This window comes from Lonchura striata, chromosome 5, assembly GCF_046129695.1.
Source record: "Lonchura striata isolate bLonStr1 chromosome 5, bLonStr1.mat, whole genome shotgun sequence".
NCBI lineage: Eukaryota > Metazoa > Chordata > Aves > Passeriformes > Estrildidae > Lonchura > Lonchura striata.
This window is the reverse complement of record NC_134607.1, coordinates 20,262,136-20,281,582: the sequence shown is the minus strand read 5'-3', so window position 1 is coordinate 20,281,582 and position 19,447 is coordinate 20,262,136. Positions and strand designations below refer to the sequence as shown.

The following is a 19,447-nucleotide window of genomic DNA, read 5'->3' as shown; positions in this document are numbered from 1 at the left end:
GCGGCCCGCGCGCCCGGCCGCGCGCGCCCCCCGGCGGGCGGGAGGAGCAGCGGAGGCCGCGGCCGCTGCAGGCCGGCGTAGCCCGGGAGAGGCGGCTGAGGGGAGATGGCGCCACTCAACATGAGCACGTCAAGGGAGGGTGGCAAGAGGATGGAGCCAGGCTCTTCTTGGTGGCACCGAGCAACAGGACAAGAGGCAGGAACCGATGCGCAGCAAGTTCCACCTGAACATGAGGAAGAACTTCTTTACTGTGCAAGTGACCACGCGCCTAGAACACATTGCCCAGGGATGTTGTGGAGTCTCCCATACTGGAGATATTCAAAAACTGTTCGGACACAATTCTGTGTAAAGTGCTCAAGTACAACGCTGCTTAAGCAGGGAGGTTGTACCAGATGATCCACTATGGTCCTTTCCAACCTGACTGATTCTGTGATTTGGCACAAAAAGTCCATCCCATCACCATTAAAAACCTGTGGAACCAAGCTGCCAGCAGGTAACTACTGTAAATGCAGACGAACACAATGGGAAGAAATGACAATGTCTGACTCAATTCAGAAGGCTGAATTATTTCTTTATTATCACTATGCTAAAATACATTAATATACTATATAAAAGGAGAATACTAAAACTACATTCTACTTTCTCTGACTCTAACTCTCCCACAACTTGTGACCCTCTCGCGAGAGTCCGGACACAGATGGATTGGATTGGCCATCAGGCTCAAACAATCTCACCAGAATCCAATCAAGCACTCACTCCAGGTAAACAATTCTCCAAACACATTCCACATAGGAAAAACAAGGAGCAGAAATAGAAATTGTTTTCTCTTTCATTTCTCTCTGTGCACCTCTATGAAAAATCCTGAGAGGGAGAGAAATGTGCTTGCCACAGGTAACATCATTTGAATGCCTGTCAGTAGCTGCTTATCTCTCAAAACTCTCCCATTTTCATTTTCAGAATTTGATAGATGAACTTAAAAGTTAAATGCCAGACCCTGAGAGAGCTGTAATCATCCTCTGGAAAACAAACTTACACAACCACCAAGTTCAACTGACACTGTCCAGTCTGTTATTCAGGATTTCTTCTGCAGTTTCTGTCTTTGCATATCTAGACAATATGAAAAATGCAAAAAGAAAATTGAATGGTTTATAAGAAACAAGATAGGAAGTCCAAGATGAAAATGAGAATAAATAGTAATCAGGTAAGTGGTGTTTATAGGCCCTCATTGCAAAGAACACAGGAAAAAACCAAATCACCCAGATCCCAGTATCTTGGAATTAACATGAATAAGAAGCAAACCTCTGCAAGGCCTCAAGCAAGAGACCACCCTGCTGTTTTCCTGACTGACTGTCCCAAACAAGTGTCCTCTGCCACTTCCCCAGCCAACCCACAGTGCCAGGTGCATTCCACTGAATTTGCTACCTGCACCTTTCTTCCCAACTGCACTCCAGAATTTCCATTTCCCAGAAAAATCCCCTTACTAGCTTCAATGACTGAAAAATCTTGAGGGCTGAGGTTTATTTGCCTTGGGCCTCAAAAGTGGGTCTTTCTGAATTTGAACACAACTCAAAATAACTGTGTGTGAACCTCAAACAATGTATTTCATCCATGGGTATTGTGTGATTTCCATGGAGGGCGGGTTATTATGCTGTCAAGGAACATGTAGCAGGGAGTGATGAAGTGATTGCCCAAGATAACCAGACAAGCAATTAGAAAAGCCAGAAACAGCACCCTCAGGTGCTATTCCCAAACCTCAGGTTTACAATCTCACCTGTTGGCAGCAATGGCAGATGTGATGTTTATCTGATTTCTAGGGTAGCCAGCTAAGATCCATGCTGTGTAATAACACCTGAGCTCACACATCCCATGGATATATAGGGTTGCTACTAGGGTGGTGAAGCTTCAGTATCTGTAGCCCAAATCCCCAATAAACACAGGCTTGAGACAGCTGAATTATTAGCTCCGAGGTTTGGGCTGCTTCATTCATTGAAGGTGGTATTGAGTGAGTGTTCGACCTGATTCTGTATGTTTCACTCTCATAGTGCAGACTGTTTTGGCCCCAGTCCTGCAAATACATTTCCCCACCGCAGCTAGCTCCAGTTTATGGCAGACACCTGGTGACTTGCCCGTGCTGTTTTTTTTTTTCTCTCTGCATACAGGAAAAGGGATGCTGTGGCTTGGCTGCTGTCATCATCATTAAATCTTCTCTTTTCATCCTCTTTCTTCCTTTCTTCCTTTTCAACTTCCAGTTAAGGCATTCTTACCACTTCAAAGTGTCAAGCAACAATTGAGAAATAATACTAGTACTGATAATAAATGCACAAATTTAGCTAATTTTACTGTTTGAATGTATTAATATAAACTGTTAATATTACGTGTTTTGCAAAACTGGAGTCCGGGAAGGCCTTGGCTCCATGCTTATTTAAACAGAGGCAGCTGATGTCAAGGGAGGAACTAGCAGATTTACATGCTGTTTGCAGGGTGTACAGCCCAGTTGGGCAAGAACAAGGATATTCCAACTGACCCAAACGCTTTACAAAACTGCATTCCTGCATTAGCTGCTTTTTGCCAACTGGCAGGAAAAAGCGACAATGTCCTGGTAGCTGGCAGTCAGGAGTCAGTACAAAACGGCGACTGCTGTGCTACGGCCAAGAAAGCTTCTGCGAGTGGAAGCCAAGGCGCTGCCCGGGGAGCGCCCTGGCGCCCCACTCCCCAGCGCTTTGTGTGCGCGGCTGCGGGGCAGCGGCCGGGCCCTGGCGGGGGCAGCGAGGCGGGGATGCAGCTTCGCCCCCCGCCACCTCTGAGCGCAGCGGGAAGGGGGCGCCGGCGGGTGTCGCAGCGGGGGCTCGCCCCGGGGACCAGGCTGGGGGTGACCACGGGCACAGTGCCTCATCCCATCCCGTCCCGTCCCGTCCCGCGGGCGGCGGCGCTCGGCTCCTCCCTCCCCCGCCCCGCGGCGGCTCGGAGCGGCCGGTGGCGGCGGCGGCTCTGCGCATCACGGGCCACATCATCGCGGGGGCCGCCCGCTTCCGCGCCTGCCCAGTGGCGGCGGCGCTCACCTAGCGCGGAGCTGTCACCGCCGCCGGCGGCTCCCGCGCCGCCGCAGCGATGGAGCGCGACCCCGCCGCGCTGCCGGCGCCGCTCTCGCCCAGGTGAGGGGAGGGCGCGGCCCGAGGGGGCGGCGCGGGGAGCGAGGGCAGCGGGGCCGAGCGGGCCGGGGACCCGCCGCCCCGGGCCGGGGGAGGCGGCGGGGGCCGCGGGCGGGAAAGTTTCCCGGCCGGTGGCGGAGCCCTCCGAGCGCCACGCCGGCCCGCCCCGATGCCGGGGTGCCCGGGGCGCCCAGGGCTGGGGGACGCTCGGTGCCGCCCGCCTCCCGCCCCGGCCGGCGCTCCCGGGTGCCGCGGGGCTCGCCCTCCCCGTGCTGCGGGCCCCCCCGCTCCCGCCGCTCGTCTCCCGCAGCCGCCCCCGGCGCCGGCCGCGCCGGTGTCCTGCGCCCGGAGCGCGGATGCTGCCGCGCGTTTGGCCGCCCGCGCCCCGGTACCCTGCGCTCCCTGGAGCCCCGCAGCGCCTTTCATCATGTGCGCGTTATTATGCACTGCTCCAGGTAGCCGGGACAATGAGCCTTTTCTTCGGTTTCTCTCTAACTGCACAAGACCTGCCCAACGTTCCCAGTAGCCCCTATTCCTTGGCATTCTTTACACCCGTATGGGCAGGCAGTTCTCTTCCCACCTTTGCACCCATGAAAATGTGCCAGATGGTCACCGCAGATGCATTGCTAGACAAGCATGGAACCTCTACCTGAACAACATGTGTACAGACTTCAACAACCATCTATTTTTTTGTTTACAAATGTTAATTAATGTGTAGTTAATTATAATTAATGTGTGATGGCACGTTTATTCTCTTTACATACTTTTCTGCCAAAACATAGGAGCTTTTTGTGATTTATTCTACTTTACTTTCTACTCCTTCATTAATTCTCAGTTAACTTCAGGTTGTAGCTGTCTATTTTTCTAGTTTCACTGAATGTTACAATTACTGCTTCCCCTGGCCCACTGTCCAGGATATAGTTGAATGTCTTCTTCACTCACATTTGAATCTAGGTTATAGAGCACACTACAGTATGACAGTATGTGAATCATATAAAATAAAATAATTGTTTAGGCAATGTTTAGAACACATGCCTAGTTATTCTCACTTTACCAGTTTAGTAATGTAGGTAAAAAGATGAGAGCAGATAGGATGACCTGTTTTGGCAGCATTCCCTACATCTACTGCCCTAAAGAGATTGTGAAACTGGATCCATAAATACTGCAATATGCTTGATAGATACTCCAGGAGGAAAAATAACAGTGTATCATTTCCTTTTCAAATACCTGTATAATATTATTCACAAAAGCAATAGGAAGTCTGTATCCGAATGCCTGAGTTAATAAGTAATTCATCTCTCCTTGGTGATGACAGTAGAGACCTGTAATCAGGATCCCAAAGAGTAGTTAGGATTCATCCTGGTGAATACTTATTGGTTACTTAATCTACAGGACTGTATTAACTCTTATATTTCATACTCTCCCACGTGCTTTTGATGGGCTGAAGGATGTGATTTGCCTGGTATTTTTCATGCTGGTATTCCATTTGGGTCATTTTACAACCAACCACATTGCACAGCCTTGCTGCTGTGTTTTGACTCTGTTTTGGTCTTTTCTAGATGAGTTGCCTTAAAAGTGCAGAGTCAAACCAAGTCTTTTTCTCACAGCTGCTTTTCTCTTCCTTGGGGCCAAAATTGAAACCTGCCGTTTTCAGGAAGTGGAATGCAGCAGTCTCAAACTTGTCTGAAAATTGAGCCTGAGGGTGGCAGGTCTTTCCAGTGGTTTACTGTCAAGAAGACATCTAGAGGTTCTTTAGTCTGTTTTTTTCCTCTTGTTATTTGTTTCTTTTGCTGTTAGTTTAACCAGCAACTGCCATACAATAAACACAGTGTTAACCAGTTTACTGCATAATGCTTAAAAATGGTATATAATGGTCTCATGTCTGCCTTGCATGCAACATTTGTTAATTTTCAGCATGTTTTACAACCTTTTCCACTCTACACTCAATATCTGGTATAAATAATCTTAGCCCAGTGTACCACATTGGTTTCTGGATTTTTTGGAATGGTTGATGATAATACAGCTGGTTTACTCTCTGTGATGCTGAGGTGATATGATGCAGCATTCCCTTTCTACTGATATGCCCACTACACTAATATAAATGATTAGCCATTGCTGTGATAAGGGTGTCAGTGTGATACTGACACTTTTTTGTATACAGAACACAATAGTGGAGAAGAGGCCATGCACATCACTGTATCACTTGTATTCTGAACTTAAAAAATACCACCAAAACCTCATTTCCCCAACTTTACAGAATCTCAGAATTGCTGAGGTCAGAAGAAATCTCAGGAAATTTTCTGTTCAGCAACATCTGCTTGGTGTAGGGTCAAGAAGAACAGGTTGCCTGGGGCCATGTCCAGTTTAGTTTCAAATATCACCAAGTATGGAGTCTCCAGAACTTGTTTGAGCCAGTGTTCAGGCACTGTCATGGTAAAAACCGCCAGCTTTTTCTTACATTCTTACGTTTCAATTTGTGCCTGCTACCTCTCATCCTTTCAGTGAGAAGAGTCTGGTTTCATCTCTGAAGACACAAAGAGTCTTTCATGCCAAGGAATAATCCAGCTTCATCTTTGCTTATTATGGCAAAATATTAAAGTTGAGTGTTTCATTAGCGTTTCATATTACTTTCCTGAATCCCTTTCCAAGGCTTGTTCTTGTCCTGAGAGGCATTTCTCAGGCAGGCAAGTTTACACAATTGTATTTTATTGTGGACTGCCTAAAAGTGCAGTGTAGAGATTATTAATGCTTGAAAAGACCACCTGCAAAAAATGTTGGCAACTTTTAGGAAAAACAGGTTTAGACTGTGGTGTGATCAGCTTTGGGTCCCATGAAAGCCCTCAGAATTATTTATATAGATGTTATCTTTTGGTTTTGTTAGCCAAGCTCTGAAAGAAATCAGAAATTCCCTAGACCTGAACTTTGGTAAGTATTTGTTTTAGCCTGTCATAATGTTTACTCTGCAGTAATTTCATGCTTGATTCTTCCTCCTTCCCCTTTTTTTGAATGTTCTTAAAAGGTCACAGTGATTTATTGTGTTCACGCTTTAAATGAATTGTTGGCAGTCTAATATCTATGTGATCAAATTTAGCTGTAGAATCCAGTCCCTTAATCCTGCTAATGCTAGATGTTCTTTAAGCCAAGGGGAAGTATGGAAGAAGCCTTTTCTTTCCCATGTTCTTGAGAACAGCATTATAGATGGGTCTGGAACAATGTGGACAATTCTTTGGGCAATGTCTAGTGAAGAGAATTCATTGAGCTTCCTCCTGAACAGTTTAATTTTTTTGGTAATTTCATCTTTCTCAGATGAAGCAAGCCAATCAAAGGTGAAGGATGGAAAAATATGATGATGATCAGGTGTTCAGTTTGATAGCTGAAGTACCTGAGATTTTTCAAAACCAGCTTTGCATTTCCAAAAGTCAGCATCTCTCCCATTTTGTGGTCCTATTTTCTACAGCATTTATTTCTGCCTGTCCATCACGTACTCTGTCTCCATGTATATTTTTTAAATTGCTGTGTGCATCAGTTGTATTAACTCTTATGGGTAAAATCAGCTTGCTCTCTTTTGAATTGCCAAGTGTTTCATTTTTCAGGAACACATTTTTGGTGAATGGCAGGGTTTATTTGTTTATATTTACAGAACTATTTGTGTTTATGTATGCTTGCAGGACTGAGAGAAAGGGGTGGGTAATACACAGTAATTGTTGTGTGCTATAAAATACATGAAGGAAAAGGAGAAACTGTTAAAAGTAGATACTTAGGAAACAATAAGGAAGAGAGAATTATTATTTCATAGTTTGGGCATAGCATATTATTTTGCCTGTGTGGACAAAGACAAGGTGTCCTTTCATTTCATATGTAATATGCCTATGATAAATCTGAGGCTGCTTCCTGACTTCTCAAAGGATCTTTGTCTCTATCTCTTTTTCTTTTTTAAGTACTTAATCTTTTTTTGTAACCTCCAGATTATGTGCCAAGAATCCAGAACCACTTCTCTTCCTACAGAGACTGGAAAAGAGACTTTTGAGATTTTAACTGCCTTTTCTTCATATTTACTTGAGTAGAGCTTGCTTTTGTAGCTACCATATATTTTCTAGACAACACAACATAGGCATTTTTCTTGTCAATGGTAAAACTTCTTGGGATGTTCTAGTTGTTCCTTAGAACAACAAGAACAACAAGGTTTGCTGCATCCTACAGGTACATAAAACCCCCCAGAAAATACAGAAGTTACTAGCATCCTGTAACTTATACTGAAAATATTGCATCAGATGACATGTAGAAAATAACTTTTGTTGGAACAGGCGTTTATAAATGAATAGTTACATTTAGAAGGGTTATGAGTTATCTTCTCTCTGTATGCTCTGAAGGAACAATTACTCTTTCCTGTATATTATATTATACAATACTTTTCCAACCGAAACAATTTTATGGTTCTATGGTTTTCAGTTTATCTTTGTAAATTCTCATTTTCCAGCATTTATCATTAAGTTCACATTTTGTCATTCTTTGTGGTAGGAAAAATATAAATGGCTATCATCCAAACTGCTTTGTACTATTTCAACTGCTAGCCATCCACGCTAGTCTCTTCCTACATTTGGAACTTGACCAAATAATTTTTCTGTTCCCCATTTTTTTACCTTTTAAGCACCTTTTACCTTTTCTATTTGTTAATACTTTCTTATATTAAATGAAACCACAATCCTATCAAAGTATTTGTTTCTTTAAAAAACCACCAAAATACAAAAATTTAAAAGGAGAACAATCCATATGTTAAAAAATATATGGATAATTAACCCAAATATTTTTGGCCAGAGTTCCAGAGCAGTGAATAATTTTCATGAGTCACTGGTCTAGCACTCTGGTGATATGACTGGAGGACATATGGGAGAAACTGCAATGAGAGCCAGACTCTGCCTTGCTAAAGCTGTCAGAAAATTTTCTCAGTGCATTTTTCTGAGAGTGAAATGAAATCCTTCAATTTCTTCTTCTCATTCTGGCTTCCTGTAGCACTTAACAGAGCACCATTTTGACTTGTGGTTAGAGCTGCTCCAGGATAGCAGCAAAAGTTGATTTGTTATTCCTAATTAAAGTATATGGAAACCAGAATTGAGGCCTAGGAGTTTTTTATGCACTGAAACTGAAAGGTTCAATGAAGCACAATCTGCTACAGAGTGGCAAAAGATATTGCAGGAATCTTGGTTACTTAAATTCCTGGTTGGTTTGTGGAAAAAAGTTTGCTGTTTCTTGAAAAACTTAGCTTCTTTCTAGATCAAACCATGAATTTCCATGTCATTTTAAAAATACTTGTTTCTTGGTCAGAGATCCTTTGGATAAAGGAAATGGTAGAGGCAAAATCATCATGCTGCTTTTTTCACTCAAAAAACTAAAATCTAGTAGTTCTGTGAGCAGCAGGAATTTTGAAGTGGACTCTGGCCATGCTGGAGTTGAGTTATCCCAGCTAATGTTTGAAGACACCTAACAGCAAAGGCACAAACTTGGATCTCTTACAAGGCTATTAGTTGCTAAAAGCTTTGACATCTCCAGTCCCTGTAAAGTCTGTCTGAAATTGCTCAAAAAATACTGGATGACTTAAAAGCTTTGAAACAGAGGGAAGTATAGGAATCATGACATAAAAAATATGATCATAGGAGGCTGAGTTTCTTAGGAAATGCAGATTAAAAGTCCTCTAGCTCTAAAATATTTTCATTTCCTGCAATCTGTAAAATGTTTTCACAGCTTTCCATAGATGCAAAGTCATTTGGAATTGTGTTATCCTACATCATGCTGGTGCAGTCTCCTTGACCACTGTTTCTCTGTTTATGCCAATCATTTACTTGTATTGATGGAGTTTAGTAATAAATACCAAAGTCAGCAAAGCTTTGAGTCAAATTAGAACTGTTCTTCTAGTAAACTGCTACAATTATTACCACAACATGAAGATTACAGAAAAGGAAGGTAAAGTGGCTTCTGATGGAGGGAATGTGAAATGACTTGAGACTGTCAGTATATCATGGTTTTATTTACTACCATGATGGAAATGTCAAAGTAGAAACAACCTCACCTTAAATCACGACAAACAGAAAAGAGAAAAGATTGTGAGCTGAAAAATCAAACCAATATATTGTGTATTCTGTAGAGTTAAAATATTTTAGAAGTAAATATATACTTTCTACTTTTTTTTTTTTTTTGCAGATCCAGTCTTGCTTTTGGAATTGTTGAAGATTTGAGAGCAATGAAAAAACACTTCTGCTTGCAAAAAAGGAACATTTTGGTCCACGTGTAAGTGTGGCACTTGGTGACTCACCTGCAAGATTTCTTGGCTGTCATCTGAAGAACAAAGTGCTTTTCAACCTGTACTTCTGTAGCACTATGACTAACTGTAAAGGCAGGTCTACCATCTCCAAAACAAATAGCAAAGTCCATGACAGAGAAGGCTTTGTAAACTGGACCATAAATCTTAATACAATTCAGTCTGATAAATTTTTGAGACTGCTTTTAAGTATGGTTCCTGTTGTTTACCAAATAAACCAAGAGGAAAGACACAAAAAGGTGAATGGTGTCTGGCAAGATGGATTGCAACCAGCAGGACACAATTTTAATGTTAGGTCCGAACAACACACGGAGTACCATCACTTCTCAGAAGCAAGCTTTCATGGTAGCATTGGACACAGCCCATCCAGCTGCAGCCCTAAATATGATGATTTTACCAGTTATGATTACTGTGATGGAATGGACACTTCAGAAACAGATGCCATGTTGCAGGATGACACTCTCTCTAGTGACAGTAGTGAGGATATCATTGTGGAAGGAAGTAGAAAACAACACAAAGAATCGAGTAGTATTATGGCACTGCAGATACTTGTACCTTTTTTGCTAGCAGGGTTTGGAACTGTTTCTGCTGGCATGGTTTTGGATATTGTACAGGTTGGTATTTGCTTTGGAAGACTTTTTTAACAGGTAGTCTGTGAGGTCTGTAGTTCTGACATTTGACATTGTAAATGTCTGCAATACTGAGCTGTAATGAGGTCTGTGTGTGGTTCTACTGTGAACTTATTTTAAAAGTTTGAAAATATTTAAACAGAAATACAATACAGAAATTGATCTGTGTGGATTCCCCCCTTTTGTTTGGTTTTGCTTTGTTCAGATTTATGATTTTTTTAGCTACACTTAAAGAGTTTACAAAGTTAATTAAAATAGGAGGAAGAGGTGACAATCTTTGTCACTCAAAATCTTGAGAAAGTAAAGGAATCTTGGAATTCAATCAGTTGCAATGGAAAGAGGCTTTGTTACCTCAAAAAAAAAGGAAAAGAAAATTTTACCTACAAACTTTATTGCTTCCTTGGGCTGTTTGACACCAGTCTGGTGCTTTGTTCATGTACATCTTACAAATTTATTCTTTGTAAAGATGCTTATATTGAATCTTTTTCTTTTCAATAAAATAATAATTTAAATTATTGAAAATCCCTGAATAAAAGTACAATTTGCAGTTTTGTTAGTTTAGTCAGAGTTGGTAAATGATGACAAATTAAATATCTGGGTTGACAAGACATAGAAAGTAGCATAGCACTTCAGTGCTGAGAACTTGGTGTGCAAAAAATGAAAAGAGTTCTTTAAAATAATCTGGGTTTTGGAAAGCTGTGCTCTTGTAAATTTCACACATAGAGGTAAAAGAAAAAAGACAAGCATTTTTACTTACAGGCTCTGTTCATATGATAATTAATTCCTTGCTCGTTTTATGTGAGGTTTCTACATAGCTGGAAAGGAAAAGATGAAAATATAATTGAAAATTAAGAGCAGTATTCAAGAACAGTCACAATATCTGGGACTATTTTAAGTAATGAAAAAAAATACTTTAAATTACTGACTTTTTTTTAAGTTGTTTTTGTTTTAAGGCCAAGTTTTGTATCTCTTGCTTGTAGTCTTCTCATCTTTGAAGTAGTAATATGCAGCCATAAATCTGTTTTATCTAAACGGGTAACAGTTGTGACTTCAGACTTTTAGGTCTAATACAAAAATATTAAATTTTTTTAGAGGGTGAAGTTACGATTTACAGAATTTTTTTAATAGTTTGTGGATGGTCAAAAGAGAATTTTTCAATTAAGTGTTTCCCACTGTGTCCTTTGTATAGCACTGGGATGTGTTCAAGAATATTACTGAAGTCTTTATCTTGGTTCCTGCACTTCTTGGTCTCAAAGGAAATTTGGAAATGACCTTGGCATCCAGGCTGTCAACTGCTGTAAGTAACTTTCTCTTCACTCTTCAGATACATGTTTCAAACATTTCAAAAAGGAAACAAATCTTTGATACACAAGTGTTTTATGTTTATGAATACATCTGGCTGTTATGAGACAATTTAAATCTGTTATTAAGTCAGCAAAGTTAAAATGGTGGCTTTTCTTACCACACATCAAAACTTCACTTCTAAAGTCTTCCAACTCATCATTCAGAACAGATGAAGCAGATTCCTGATATTTACAGGTGTGTTGTGTAAGGTTGAGAGATCTCTTTGACCTTGAGGGATTTTGAATAGGCTAATAAAATGTTTGTTTTAAACACATTTTTTAAAAGACCATTAGTGTGGCACCAAAATAAAGCATTGGTAACATTGCTATTCCAGACCTCTGTTGATCTAACTGCAAGAATTTTTTATTTTTTTTTTACCTGTCTGGCAAAACAAAATTGTTTATATTTGTTATGGTGAGGTTGTTTGGGGATTTTTTTTGTGTCTGCTTATTTTTTGTGTGTGCCAGCACTGTAATGTAGCATAACTAGGGTTTTTTTTCATGGTGTTTTTTCTCATGTATTTGTTATAGTTGTTTTTTACATTTCAGGGGATGTTATATCTCTTAATTTTTCTAGTCTAAGTAAGCCAGATTGCCTTCTTCTCTGTCTTTTGTGTGTGTGTGTGAATAACTAGTGATTAGATCAGTCTAATAATGTGGCTGGGCTGTTTCTGATAGCTGCACTGGGTATCTCTCTAAGACTGCCTAATGCAGTTCTTCTCCAGCAAGACCCCCACCCTCTGCCTCTTTCTGCTTTAATGACTTTTTCCAGTCCATGTCTGGTCAGAGGTGTGCATAACTCCAGGTGAGATTTTACTGTGTCTTTGTAGAATATTGCTTTTTAAACTTTCTAGGGTTTTATGTACTTTCTTGCCTAGAAGGGTCAGGTTTAGACCTCTCAGTCACTTTGTGATCAATGGCTGTGCCCTATTATTCATGCTTTTGTTAATTTCCAGCTGTCATTCTCATCTTCTGGCAGAAATATTATAGTCCATAAGTGTATGACCTTGCATTTCTACTGTTGAATTTTATCAGCAGTTTTTGCTGCTGTTACCCTCAAGGACATTCAAGTTTTGTATTGTATTATGATGCTTTGTATTGACAAGGTCTCCCAGTGTTCTGTCATTAATAAATGTCATTGCCACGTTCTGTTGAGCTGTTGCCTGAACGCACACTGTGATGGACATAGCCTTGGCAGTCCTGTGAAGGTTTGCTTGTGTCATGCCCATTACAGAAATTTATTACTTTCACACGTAAGGATTGACATGCTTTATTGTATATTTATCAACATCATCCTTAGTCATTCAATATTGTTTTGATTTTATTGTTCTTACTTTTCTGAGAATTCTTTCTGTTTCTTAACAGTATTTTGTGTTTAAACCTTACTACCTTTACTGTCAGGCATGAATGCTTTTGTCTATTACTTTACCTTCTGGTTTTTGTTGACCTGTTGCTCAGTTTGTTTCTGACTGGCACAGTTTGTGGCCTGAGTAGTAAAAATCCTCGTAGAAGATAAGGACAGTATACATGCTTCATTATGTAAGGTATGCTAACAAGATTATATTTAAGTTTTATATGCTAAAGAAAAGAAACTAAAAAAAAACCCAAACAAATAAATAAAACCCCAAACCAAAGCTGTGGAAATGTGTTTCAGATGATGGCTTACTGCTAGACCTGTAATTTACATGCCAGTTCTCTCAGAAAGAAGCGATTCTGACTTTTGCATTCTTCCATTGATTTCATTGACCCCTACTCTCTTTGGTCCTGTCATCCTCATCCTAGGTGAGAACAGAAGGAGGACATTAATTCAGAGTATATCTACACTGTTATTTAGAACCCACTTGTTTGATTAACCTTCCCCTCTCTGGCCTACATTTGCACTATCTGGCTCCCCAGCAGAAACTTGTTTTTAAGTAAAAGCAAGACTGTTTCCCTGTGACCAGCTTCACCTTTTGAGGAGGAAATTTCTGACATGAATTCAGCACTGGAGTTAATTAATGTCCTGCTTGCTCATTTAGCTTATTATTGCATCTGAATTTGCAGACAAGTCTGTGCTCTTGGGGCTGTAAACTAATTATCTTTACTTCATTGTTAATTATGTGGTCAGCCAAAAAGTAGTGTCTTCTTAGCAAGTTTCTTATCCAAAGTACATCAGTTTCAAGTGTTGTCTGGTCACTTTATTTCAGCTTGTTGCCCAAATTTCTCCTTTAGCTGCATCTTACTGATCACTCCCAATTTCCCATCCACTTTGGAATCAGTTATTTCACTAAATTTGTCTCAAGAATATGTTTTTGATCTGTCTCAGGGCAGACAAAAGGTTGTACTTCCCTTTGGTGTTAATATAAACTCTCCATACCCTGGCAGTCTTACAGCCTACTGTTTTTAAAACATTATTTTTATCCCACCAGAAGTTGCTTCATATGTGGAATACAGATAGCAAAGAGCAAAAGGGTGCTTCCTAAGTTCTGCCACTGTAAGCCCTTCTCCCCATGCCCACTGCTGTGCTGGCATAACAGTGGGAGGTGCCCTAAGGTCACCTGCCTATTCAAGCACAATATTTGTATTGTGTTTTGTGTCCTTTAGTTCTTCAGCTTTGTTCTGTTCTTTGGGTCATTCTCATTGTCTCAAGTCACACTGCTGTCTCTTCCCTCTATTCCTTTTTCATTTTTAAAGAGCAACAATAGCAAAAAAGCCCCAAAGAAATGACCCACCACCAAAGCACCACAGTCATTCCTGTAAATTTGTGCAGACTCTTGTTCAGACTGTGTTCTCATTATTGAGCATTAGCAGTATGACTTTACAAACCTGCTGTTTAGGTCCATCTATTTCACAGTATCACACTAAACTTGAACTCAATTTATAGAAATATGAAGCTGCAAGGAGTGGTCCTGCTCTTTCTCCCTTCCAAACCCTGAGAGCACTTGTGCAAGGTTACATGGGTGGGTGGATGTGAGGGATCAGATTGTTTTATAGCAGATGACCCCTTTTCACTCCCTGAATAAAAATGTTTTCCATCAAATCAGCAAATTTTTGGTGCCATGAACTCACTCATGGAGCTGGTTCAAGAAAGAAAATGTGAATGTGGAGAAAGAAGAGCTGTGGCCTTTGGCAGGAGCTCACCTTTAGGATTAAGCATTTTGCAAGATTACTTTTTTAACAGAGGTTTTTGGGATACTTTTCCAAAACTTTTTCAAAGGAGAGAAGTGAAACTCTCCACAGCCTGCCATTTTGTTCATTTAGCATATATATATATATATATATATATAAAAGGATGCAATGGAGATTCTTATCAGCATTTCCTGAATCAACTGCTGTACCATTTAAGCTTACTGGATGTATTTGCAAACCTTCATTGTAGTTTGAACATTATAAAATATTTATAGTGTGATTGAGATAAAGTGCCTCATTATATTTCTGTTTTCAAATTAGCATTTCTTTTAATACTTTATTCCTTTCAAGTCACTACTATCACAAAATGGAAAAGAAATCGAATTGAAATCTACTGAAAAGGAATTACCAAAAGATGAAAAATATATGCATGAATTCTTTCTATTTTTTGAGAATTATGTTATCTTATAAATTAGTACTGTGTAGGAAAAGCCACTAAAATTTATGCTCAACATGTAAAAAAATATTATCTCAAAAATGAAGTTATTTTAAGCACAGTCGTACTGCGGTGGTTTGTATTGTTCATCAGATCTTGTCCTCTAACTCAAAAAAAAGCAAAAGTAGGAAATACATTATATAAGGGTGTGTGTGCACTTTTAAATTTATTTGAAGAATTTATTTGCTGTCTTTCAGCTACTACCTTAATACTGGACTTATGTAATTTATGGCATCAGAAATCTATACCTGTATTGTAGAAATGAAAAATCAGAATGCTAAACAGTATTAGATTCTAGCATTTCTTATTTTCAGAATTTAAGCATCACAGAAACAAGCTCAGTCTAAAGGGATCTTCCAGCCATTGATTTAATCACTGGTGGTGCTTGGAAATTCCAGGAATGTAAGGTGACTTTTATATCTTGCAGAGCAAGCTAATGTTAAACAAGTTACTATGTAAAGCTGGATCAAATTTAGCTGCTTTTGGAAGGATACTGTAAGTATGATTTAATATCAAAAGCAATGTTTGACTTCTTAAAGATATATCTTGTTTTAAATTAAAGTGTTTCATTCTGTTAGCTGAAGTATTCCTGGATATTTTCAAGTAATGCCATTTTAACCCCAAATGTGTGAATTTCTCTTCTGATTTTTATAGGTAAATATTGGAAAAATGGATTCTCCCATTGAGAAATGGAACCTAATAATTGGCAATTTGGCCTTAAAACAGGTAAATATAATGAGTTTATTGAATTTATTCTTGTGAGTGAAGTTAAAAAACTAGAATCACAAACAGTGGTAAGTATAGAGAGAAACAGTGTTAATGGGAAAGTAGTTCCACTACACTGGCTCTTCTCCAAAACAATATGAGCTTATATTTTTTAGAAGGAGAAGTAAAGTATTATTTGTGACTGTACCAAGGGTATTTCCTTTATAAATTTTCCTGAGAACGGATCTGAGGGTGATTAGAGAAAAATTTCAGTTTTAGCAAAACCCTTTAAATTTGACCTTTCAAATGTTTCTAGTACCATATTTGCACTGGATTCAGTGTTTAAAGGAAGTGTGGGATAGAGCTCTTGCATAATAAACGATACTTTAGGTAGCTGGTTCATTTGAGAAAAGGAGTGAATGCTCTCCAAAGCATTTCTTGAGAGCTATTTCTTATTCATAAGTTATAACATTCCTAAAACACAGGTGAAATATTTATGGTGTGACTTCCCTACTTTTAAGTGGTTTAGAAGCTTCTTTAGGCATTGGCTTCTTGTAAATCCTGAACTCCTCTCCCTGATTTCACTTTTGCCATTCTGGAGTCTGTTAGATGCTGGTGAAGCATCTTCTGCTGGCCTGAGATTTTTCTTCTTAGTCATCCAAGGTTGCCATCCTCTCTACAAAATAGATAAGCATGCTCCTGCTGTACCTGGCATGTTAATTTAGATAGGCAAAAAGGCTAGCAGAAAATGATTCTGTGGTCCTCCTAAGTCCATCAATTATTTTATGAATTCACTTTCTCTTCCAGGTTCAGGCAACAGTAGTTGGTTTTCTGGCAGCAGTGGCAGCAGTAATATTGGGCTGGATTCCAGAGGGCAAATACCGCTTTGATCATTCAGTCCTCTTGTGTTCTAGCAGTGTGGCAACTGCCTTCATAGCTTCTCTTTTGCAAGGTAAAGGGGGTGCATGTGTTACTTAGTGCAGTTATTTGTTTTTCTGTGGGTGCAGAATGTGTCTTATGTTGCTATTCCTTTACAATTTCAATCTGGTAAGATACAACACATCTGAAAACCAGCTGAGGATAAGATGCCCTTTTGCAATTTCCATATAGGTGGGCATATATTGCATTCCTCTCCTGTCATAGTCTTTGCAAAGCTTTTGATTTGAATGACCTCCTGAGCACGTCTAAACAAAAAAGTATGGTCTTGAGACTTCACCCACAGAACTTCTCCCCCTGCCTTCCATATTCATTAATGTACAAATATATTCTTAGTACTAAGCGGGTAAAACTTGTTTATAATGACATTCAAGTGGTCCTGGATGTTAGCTTAACTGAATTCAAAGTTTCAGGTAGCCCATGCTGCTTGTGTGTAACTTTGTGCTCTGCTTTGTGGCTGAACTGAACAATTTGGCTCATTATTTGAAGGGTTTGGACCAAGTTCAGGTCCAGCTCTACAAACAGTGCCAGTGTCTGTCTGGAGCAATATGGCATGATGAATTTAATTCTCTTCTTAATTGTCAGAAAACATTTAACCATAAAAGATTGTACTTAATGGATGTGGAGGAGGAAAGTACCTCATCTTGTGACATGTTCTTAATGAAAATATATGATCAGTAGTCTTAAGAATAGTAAGTCAAGTAAAATGGGTACCTTCCTTTTTTTATTGCTTTGCTATGCTTACTTATGTGAAAATTGCAAAATTGTTGAAGTTTTGCATGGAATTAAGAGCACACATGTTTCTGTAGTGACTAGAAGGCCACTGAATTTGATCACGTGCAGAATTAAGGGCAGCGAGAGAACTGCAGAACATAAGTGCATTTTTTACAGTTCTTATGTATGACTTGGACATGAAGAGAAACTTTGTGGTGATGGGCCAGCACAGGAAATTACTTTCTAAACTTCGTCCTCCTACATGTGAAATAGGTGCTTTTGAAATATAGTGATCCTACAGGATCATTCCAGTTCTTTCTTTAGAGAATGTCCTGGTGTATATAATCCTTTGGCTACAGTTCCTTACAACTCCTTAAACTCTTCAGTTTCTCTGAAAGGGAGCTCCTAATGTAGCATACCATACATAATATTACATAAAGGATAACATATACAGTTGAAGTTCTTACAAATAATATCTGATGAGAGGGAAGTTACTCAGGTTGTGCCAAATACTGTATGTAACAATGTGAATTTTATTTTTAGTTGACACTTGCATTTTGCAGGGAGATTCCTCTTCAAAAGTTAGTATTGATGCTTATAGGAAAAAATACAAATTAACACCTCTAATTAATTTTTTCAAGTGTGTAGCAATACTTTTTATATGTTGTCTTGGGTTTAATTTATTATGTAGCTTCTTGGTTTTTGGTGCTAACTCCATGATAATCTTGTGCAATATCAGAGTCAAAGTATTTAACCTTACATAGTTTCCAGTCTAGGTTGATTAACATTTCAGTCAGGTGAAGTTACCAGAATTGGAAAAGAATACACCTCATTTTTTAATTCAGGAAATAGCTTCTTAAAATTTCAACAGTGCTAATTCTAGTCCTAAACAAAGTAGATTATTGTACAGATGGTCCTTGGGTCTCTTTTGTGCATGCTTACTGTGTTTTCTTAAAATATATTTGTCCATTTTTAAAAATGGCTAAAACTTAAAACCACAGTCTTCAATCAAGTGTGCAGAGAAATAATCCTGGGGAAAAAAAGCACTGACTTCTTATTTATTAAGTTTGAAATTGTCATTATCTTGGAATTTTCTGTGAAATTGCAACAGTTGATACAGTTACTGTACTGTCTTTGTGGAATTTAGGAGTGATAATGGTTGGAGTTATTGTTGGATCTAAGAAGACTGGTATTAATCCTGACAACGTTGCCACTCCTATAGCAGCAAGTTTTGGAGATCTCATCACCCTTGCCATATTAGCATGGATAAGTCAGGGTCTGTACACTTGCCTTGGTAAGTTGCTTTTAAATGTAGGAACATTTTTTGGGTTAGAAGAGTGGGGAGAAGGCTGAGAGGGAGACGTTCAGCAAACCTTTTAGTCTGACTTACTTTTTTGTCAACATTTATACCATTAAATGTTAAATCTTAGAGTGCCAAGATTTTTCTCCTTTTTTGCAATCAATTATAGAAGTCACTAACCTTGACTTTGGCACAATCTAGGAATATTTGAAGGACTTTGACAATATCACAGGCAACCTACATATGAAATACAAACAACAATAATGAAGAAACAAATAATGTGAAAACATTTTCTCACAATGGGAAAAGAATGTTAACAGCCTTATTCAAAATGAAATAATTGCTGCAACTAACTCATTCCATAAAAACTATTACAAGTTTATTGTGTTTTAAAAGACATAATTGTAGGCAATTATAGTATAATATACCACAGATAAAATATTGTGTTGTCCATAACTTACCAGAGATGCTGATATCATCACATATCTATACAGCTCATTGTTCAAACTTTTCATATGGAAGTATTACAACATCAGCCAGAAAAAATATCTAATAAGACTCAAGCTACTGTGGTGTGACTTGTAGTTGTTTTTTCAGTGTTTGTTTTTTCATGTTTAGAAAGCATTGTCATGATGCCAGCTTAAATGTATCAGTGTGAAAGAAGTATTTTTTAATATTTTCTGTATTCTTGTTAAAACTTAAATAGTATTTTTATTTCATAACTATATTTAAATCCTTCATATTATATTCTAAT

General features: G+C 39.1%; 1 protein-coding gene across 1 annotated transcript in view; it reads left to right on the top strand.

Moving 5' to 3' along the window:
• Positions 1 to 3,038: 3,038 nt before the first annotated feature.
• The window catches only part of SLC41A2 (solute carrier family 41 member 2), a 43,713-nt gene continuing 27,304 nt past the window's right edge, over positions 3,039 to 19,447 (top strand). Inside the window, exons 1-6 of the mRNA XM_021536181.3 lie at positions 3,039 to 3,152; positions 9,345 to 10,076; positions 11,281 to 11,388; positions 15,693 to 15,764; positions 16,551 to 16,695; positions 18,541 to 18,687. Coding sequence (XP_021391856.1) covers positions 9,522 to 10,076; positions 11,281 to 11,388; positions 15,693 to 15,764; positions 16,551 to 16,695; positions 18,541 to 18,687 — 1,027 coding nt within the window. The 5' untranslated portion in view covers positions 3,039 to 3,152; positions 9,345 to 9,521. The remainder of the gene's footprint in view (positions 3,153 to 9,344; positions 10,077 to 11,280; positions 11,389 to 15,692; positions 15,765 to 16,550; positions 16,696 to 18,540; positions 18,688 to 19,447) is intronic.